At 36.9% G+C, this 7,578-nt stretch overlaps 2 protein-coding genes and 1 long non-coding RNA gene across 3 annotated transcripts; 2 read left to right on the top strand and 1 right to left on the bottom strand.

Moving 5' to 3' along the window:
• LOC120270025 lies at nt 1-528 on the bottom strand. The gene is made up of 3 exons (XR_005539541.1): nt 368-528; nt 164-240; nt 1-62 (listed from the first exon to the last, which is right to left on the bottom strand). It is a non-coding gene; the product is annotated as an uncharacterized LOC120270025 (long non-coding RNA).
• Nucleotides 529-565: 37 nt separating this feature from the next.
• LOC120270015 (protein EXORDIUM-like 5) lies at nt 566-1,983 on the top strand. The gene is given in 3 exon segments (XM_039277026.1): nt 566-1,102; nt 1,105-1,596; nt 1,598-1,983. Coding segments are annotated over 3 exon segments (1,155 nt in total). The 5' UTR covers nt 566-724; the 3' UTR covers nt 1,883-1,983.
• Nucleotides 1,984-4,663: 2,680 nt separating this feature from the next.
• Nucleotides 4,664-5,754, top strand: LOC120279206 (BURP domain-containing protein 3-like). Its single transcript, XM_039286075.1, has 4 exons — nt 4,664-4,701; nt 4,786-4,879; nt 4,966-5,377; nt 5,493-5,754. Exons 2-4 carry the CDS (start codon nt 4,837-4,839, stop codon nt 5,752-5,754), a joined length of 717 nt encoding a protein of 238 aa, XP_039142009.1. The 5' UTR covers nt 4,664-4,701; nt 4,786-4,836.
• The last annotated feature ends 1,824 nt before the right edge of the window (nt 5,755-7,578 follow it).

Here is a 7,578-nt window from a genome sequence, read left to right as displayed (position 1 = left end):
CTTTCTCTTTATTGATTTAATCCTCCTCTCCTCTTTTGATTAATGGTATCCATCTGTGTTAGCTTAGCTCCAAACATACAAGAAGTTAACTAGTTGTTAATAACAAACAACAGTGCTAACACAAGGCTGTTAAACAGAGACATAGGGAGCCATAAAAGGACACCTTAAATAGATAGAAAGGGGTGAAATTTGCCTTTTTCTTTATCTCCTCCTTTGATTAATGGCTACCATCTGTGTTAGCTTCAAACATACAAGAAGTTTACTTGCATGTTAATCCCAAACAACAGTGACAAAACCAAGGCAGTTGTTAAACAGAGACATAAGGAGCCAAAAAAGAGTACCTTACATAGATAAAGGTCAAATTTACCTTTATCTTTCTTGATTTAATCCTCCTCTCCTCCTTTGATTAATGGCATCCCTCTGTGTTAGCTTAGCTCCAAACATACAAGAAGTTAAATTTACTAGTTATTAATACCAAACAACAGTGCTAAAACCAAGGCAGTTGTTAAACAGAGACATAGGGAGCCATAAAAAGAGTACCTTTCTCTCTCTTTCTTTAATACCTTCCTTCTTGAATTATGGATTCCCTCCCTCATTGATCACTTCTGCTGCAGTTCTCTCTGTGTTAGCCCCACACTCATAGCTGTCTCCAGCCCTTCTCCCACTCCATTCCATCTGCCAGCCCATCCCTCTTCTCTCTGTAATCACTATTAAAGCCACAACAATGGAACCAAAGAACACTATCACTACTACTACTACTACTACTACTACTACTACTACTATTACTATCACTACTACAACCACAATGCTTTCTCTTCTCCATCTCCTCCTCTTCTTCCTCTTCTCCTCCTCAATGTACACATCCATTCAAGTCCAAGCTGCATCTCCATATCCACAATACAATAACACCAAACAACAACTTGAATTGAGAACTAAAACAAGCTCAAACCAAAGCACAAACATACCACTATCTACATCCAAAAAGTACGAAGGCTCATCGGAGCTCATTCATCTCCGGTACCACATGGGCCCAGTGCTCTCCTCCCCAATCAACCTCTTCCTCATCTGGTACGGCCATTGGTCATCCCTTCACGCCAAGCTCCAATCCGCGACTTCCTCCTCTCCATCTCCAACTCCAACTCCAGCGCCGGATCCCATCCAACTGTTTCCCAATGGTGGGGATCCACAGCCGCACTCTACGCCGATCAAACAGGATCCAACGTCACCCGCCGAATAGCTCTAGCACGCGAGATCTCCTTCCCGGCGGCACCAAGAGGCAAAAGCCTCACCCGTCTAACAGTCCAACAAATCATCGGCGACGCAGTCACAGCCGGATCTCTCCCAATCGACCACCGTCACGGTGTTTACCTCGTGCTCACCTCCGGCGAGATCCAAATGCAGGACTTTTGCCGCGCGGTATGCGGATTCCACTACTTCACCTTCCCATCAATCGTCGGCCACACACTACCCTACGCTTGGGTCGGCGACAGCGGCGAGCAATGCCCGGAGGTGTGCGCATACCCATTTGCAGTACCATCGTACATGGCAGGAGCGACGGTGGCAATGGCACCACCAAATGGAGATGTAGGAGTGGATGGGAATGGTGAGTGTGATAGGGCATGAGATGGCGGAGTTGTCGACGAATCCGTTGGTGAATGCGTGGTACGCCGGCGAGGATCCGACGGCGCCGACGGAGATTGGGGATTTGTGTGAAGGAGTGTATGGGAGTGGAGGAGGTGGAGGGTATACAGGGGAAGTAGAGAAGGATGAGAAAGGGAGAAGATGGAATATGAAAGGGAGGAATGGGAGGAGGTTTTTGGTACAGTGGTTGTGGAATCCGGTGATCAAAGCTTGTTATGGACCTAATGCTCTTGATCAGTGATCGGAGACGACGACGATGAAGAAGACGATGATGTTTATTTTTATTTTTTGTTTTTTTTATTTTTTGTTTTTTTTTAGGTTTATTATATTTATATATAGAGAGAAATTATTATTATTATTATTATTATTATTATTATTATTATTATTATTATTTTATATGTATAAGAGTGTTTTTATGTTTGTGTTGTGTATATATAATTAACGAAATTTGTAAGAGAAGTTGGTTTTAGGAATTATATGTTGCTTTGAGGTTTTTATTTGTATTTAGAAAGTCGATAAATCTGAAACCGTCCTCGCCGGGATTTTAATGAACTGAGCATGCGACACTCGGTTTCGAAAAAGCCAGCAGTACTTACGACTAATAATTAAAAATAATAGTTGTTATTTAGAAAATTTAATATAAAAAAATCAAATAAATAACTAAACTATTTTTTTTAAAATTATATATATATATATTTTTAAGACTCTAAATATTATTTTTTTTATATAACTTAAAAAAATTGAAGTTAGAAATAAAATTTTAAAAAAAATTGAATATAAATATTATCTTAATATTATAAAATGACATTTTTTAAAATAAAACAGTGTGTATCTAGAAATTTTTCATCTAAACATGTTGAAATGTAATGGTGGGCACAAACCGGTTCAGTCTAGGTTAAAACTTCACCCGTGAAAAAACCTCAATTTCAAAGAAAAAGAATTTTAATACATGTATTTATTGTCACATGGTGCTTATAAAACAATTTATTAAATGCGAGGTATTACTAGTTTACCACTAGTAAATTACATAAACCCCGGAAATCAAACTTGTACACTGTCACACAACCAAACCAGTTGTAAATGGCATTATTGAATGTACATGCAAAGTCAACAAGACAACACGTTATTTCAGACACTAGAGTCAACATAGCAACAACCTAAATAAATTTAATTGCAAGCAATTATCTTACTAGTTTTTTTTTTTAAATAATTATCTTACTAGTTGTAGTCCACATTAGGACTTTAGTTGCAAGCAATTATCTTCCTATAGTGTGTAATAAATATTTTTTTTAATAGATTGTGATTATTTGAATTGGCGTCAAGTGTTCTGTGTGTGTATTTTTGTGCTTATCTTGCCTTGATGCCATCCAAGTATTCCTTCAGGTCTTTAGGGAGACATAAATAAATTTAAGCACCGGGACATGATTGGTTTGATTCATTTACATTAATTTTTGAGATTTTTTATTTTTTTTTATGGTTAATGTTAAAAAAAATTGCTGATCTTAGAATTTAACTAAGGTCCGGTTATAACAAGAATCTGGTTTTCATCTTGGAAGACCAATATTTGAAAAATTATCTATTACACATAGATTTAGTTATTTTATAAACTTTTAAAATGATTAAAATGAATACCAATATGGGGTCTTAAAATTTTCAATTTTTATTTCATTGTGAAAAAAAAAATTTAGTATATACAATGCTAGGAAATTTTTTAAATTCAAAATGAACTTTTTCTTCGTTGGAGTTAAAAAAAATTACTTGTACAATTAAACGAGGTAGTTTCTTGCTTAAAATTATTTTTATATATTTATTATAGAATAAAAAAACAGGGTTATATTTGAGTGATTCTGGTATATAAAAACTTCCAATAGGTGACTTCTCTGTTTTTTTTTTCCTTTTATTTTATAAAAATAATCACTCTATTATTAAGTTGATTATTAAACTTTCTGCAACATCTACATTACAAGACTAACATAATTTGCAGGTTGTTGTTAGACAAATCCTTCGTGTTTGTTATAATGAGTTATGTCACTGCATACCATCAAAGATACATGTTATAAAGAGACGCTTGTTACGTCATTGCATACACATCAAAGATACATGTTATAAAAAGGCGACATTACGTTCTGCATCACTCGAGATCATGTTATAAAGAGCACATTACGTCGTTGACATACATCGAGATACGTGTTATAAAAAGCGCTGTTACATTCACGATACCCATCAAAGATACATGTGATCATATTGTAAAAAAAGACGCATTACGTTACTGCATCCCATCAAAAGATCATGTTATAAAGAGGGCGCCATTAAGTTCTGCATACCCATCAAAGATACATGTTATAAAGAGACGTTTGTTACGTCATTGCATACACATCAAAGATACATGTTATAAAAAGACGCTTGTTACGTTACTGCATACTCATCAAAAATACATGTAGATACATGTTATAAAGAGACGCTTGTTACGTTACTGCATACCCATCAAAGATACATGTTATAAAGAGACGCATGTTAAGTCACTGCATACTCATCAACGATACATGTTATAAAGAGACGCTTGTTACGTCATTGCATACACATCAAAGATACATGTTATAAAGAGACGCTTGTTACGTTACTGCATACCCATCAAAGATACATGTAGATACATGTTATAAAGAGACGCTTGTTACGTTACTGCATACCCATGAAAGATACATGTTATAAAGAGACGCTTGTTAAGTCACTGCATACCCATCAAAGATACATGTTATAAAGAGATGCTTGTTACGTCATTGCATACACATCAAAGATACATGTTATAAAGAGACGCTTGTTATGTCACTACATACCTATCAAAGATACATGTTATAAAGATACGCTTGTTACGCCACTGCATACCCATCAAAGATACACATCGATCTTGTGTCCTCCTTGCTCTCCTTTTATTCCCTCTTCCTTTAAAAGTGTCCTCACTCTCATCATCAAAGATACACGCAAGGTTGATACTCTTCTCTGCAACAGCAACACTGCACCAAGAACCACATAGGAAGTGTTCTTGCTCTCTGCATCATCTTGGTAATTAAGCAACGTCTCCTCAATTTTATTTAAACTTCCATATCTTTTTACTAATTTAATTACTGTTTTATTGAGTTATTTCAGATCACACCAGCCGCTACCCATGCATTTGGGAACAGAGTTTACTGGGATAAGATGTTACCTAACTCTTCCATCCTAAGAGCCATTTTGGACCTTGGTTCTCTCTTTAATTTCTCTCATCTTTTTCTCTTATATGTCAGGAAAACTTAGAAGTTTAATTAATAATGTTTTATATAAGTGCAGATGAACTGGACAAAGAAAAGTTCAACGTTGATCTCAATGATGCAGTGAACGGCTTGGGGTATAGTCTTAATGGATACGTTGACAGTGAGGCACCAGTCCATGTCCCTGATGTATTTAATGGAACACTCTTCTTTTTAGAAAAGGAAGTGATTCCAGGTTCCAAACTCCACCTCCGGTTCACCAAGATGTTCTCTAGTTCACCTTTAATATCTCGTTTACAGGCAAATACTATCCCATTCGCAGCAAACAAATTGCTGGAGATCCTAACTGATCATATTCATGTCAAACCAACATCTGTTACCGCTTCTGTCATGAACAAGACTCTCATAGAGTGTGAGGAGCCAGCATTGGAGGGAGAGAGCAAGCACTGTGCTACGTTGTTGGAGTCCATGGTGGAATTTCATCATGCTGAGTCTGGGAACGACTGACTTGCAAGCAAGCTCAACAACAGTAACTGAGAAGAGTGGTAATTTTGAAGCAACAAAGACCTACAATGTTGCTTCAGTTGGTGTGCATGCATTGGGCAGAGATAAACTGGTGGCGGCGTGCCACTCAAGGCCTTACCCGTATGCAGTGTTTTACTGCCACGCAGCAGGGGAGACCAAGGCGTACACGATGGCATTGGAAGGTGATGGGACGAAGGTGGAGGCTGTTGCTGTATGCCATTTGGACACTTCTAAATGGAACCCAAAGCACTTGGCTTTCCAGGTGCTCAAAGTCAAACCTGGGAGCGTGCCGATTTGTCACTTCATGCCAAAGGAAGATGTTTTGTGGACCATTAGGAACTAGTAGTAGGTGAATGCAGTACGTCAGATAATAACAAAGCTTGTGTTTAGTTCTCAATAAGATTGTGTCTATAATTACCTTAGAAGTAATTAAATCTGTGAGGATCATCCTTGGAGATGCTGTGTGTATCCCTGTCTGTCTTGGACCGCTTGTACGCTTTTAATGCACTAAAAACATATTTCTGATACAACTCATGACTAAAATTCAGCATCATAACATCAGCACTTATAATTGCAAATATAATTACAAATTTGAGCTTTAATCAGATGGAAATAGTATGTAAGAAAGAAAAGCTTGGAGAACCTAAAGAGAAGCCTTTGGAACTCACGAGCAAGAGGTTTACCTAAGGCTCTGTAAATCACTATGTAGAAAATTCAAATCTATAAGAACAAGTTTCTTATAGAAAGTAACCTGAAAAACTCAGCCACTTGATCAGGAAAATTCTTACAAGCTCAAGAAACCAAAAAAACAGTAAAACATAGATCAACTGTTCAAAATAAGAATATCAAGCTGTATATAACTCTGTTTCCTCTGAAACTTGATACACCAAGACTTGAGATCATGAACAACAACTTTATTATACAAAGTTTTGATATAAACTCACTCAATTAAGCAGGAAAATTCATACAAGAAGAGGCTTCATAAAAAAACATAATCAGAAAAACATCTGACACTGAAAATAACAGTTAAAGCAACCCTTTATACAAAGTTCAGTGACTAAAAAGAAACAGGTTAGTCATAACCCACGCGTCTGAACCTGATCAACTCCACCGCTCTTCATCCAGCCAGCTGTTTTGCCTCGAACTAACGAAATTTATCTGTGATGATCAAATCTCAGCCGTTCATTGATTCACCAAACCTTTGTTTCAGCTGCTGCCTCGAACTTAAACATTCTTCTTTGATGAATCAAATCTGGACCATATAATCAAAAAAACTAACCCCGATGCTTGACTTAACCTCTGCCTCGAACTTACACCTTTTCTATGATGAACTGCATCACAGCCGTTGATTTATTTCAGCCAAGACATTCAAACACCTGAAAAGACATCACTGCCCTTCCAATCCAAACTAAAGACACCAGGACATTCACAACAGCAGCAAACTTGCTTCTCTACTCCAATTCTTCTTCAATTCTCTTCAGATTCAATCACAACCAACAGTCCATCGAATCTTTGCGTATGGCAATGTAAGTGTTGGTCAAAAACAGGCTATGTGATCAACGGGTGCATGGCCATCAGATCTATGTCAATGGCATCAGACACTTGATCTTGGAGATGCTTCCGTGTTCTAAGAATCAGAAAACATCAGTTTCTCTTAAATACTTGGTGGGGGGCTATAACTAGATCACCTTCTAGTAATAAAAACATTAATTGTGAGGGCCAGCATTACAATGTTCTTCTACAACCGTGTTTGTGCCTATCATAGTTCACAATGATAATTCCACCAAGACAACTATGCCAAATCAGAGTATTCATCTGATTGTCACCGCCTATGAAATAAGAAACAAAAGTCTCAAAATTCAAATTTCATTCAATTAAATTCAGAATGAAGTACAGCACACAAAAGACATGATAACTGAAATTTTAACTGCAAGTTTAACACCAGTGCTCATCACGGTTAACAAATATCTTCTCAACTGTGTCACAACCTGTCTCAACATCAAATAAAAGTTGCAATTTAACAGAGAGAGAAAAAAAATGAGTATATTAATACCAAGACAACCATATAATAAACAACAATTCTTCTAATACTAGAAGAATATTCAAGCATACACCTAGATAGAAGACAAAGTATCACTTAGCTACTCCAAATGATATTGGTTCCACT

Source organism: Dioscorea cayenensis, chromosome 2 (genome assembly GCF_009730915.1).
Source record: "Dioscorea cayenensis subsp. rotundata cultivar TDr96_F1 chromosome 2, TDr96_F1_v2_PseudoChromosome.rev07_lg8_w22 25.fasta, whole genome shotgun sequence".
Taxonomy (NCBI): domain Eukaryota; kingdom Viridiplantae; phylum Streptophyta; class Magnoliopsida; order Dioscoreales; family Dioscoreaceae; genus Dioscorea; species Dioscorea cayenensis.
The sequence above is the reverse complement of the archived record's forward strand: the minus strand, read 5'-3'. Positions and strand labels throughout refer to the sequence as shown.

Coding starts and splice junctions, on each gene's coding strand:
- LOC120279206 (XM_039286075.1), top strand. CDS start 4,837: ATGTTACCTAACTCTTCCATCCTAAGAGCCATTTTGGACCTTG. Junction 4,880..4,965: donor AAGAGCCATTTTGGACCTTG/GTTCTCTCTTTA, acceptor ATATAAGTGCAG/ATGAACTGGACAAAGAAAAG. Junction 5,378..5,492: donor GTGGAATTTCATCATGCTGA/GTCTGGGAACGA, acceptor TGCATTGGGCAG/AGATAAACTGGTGGCGGCGT.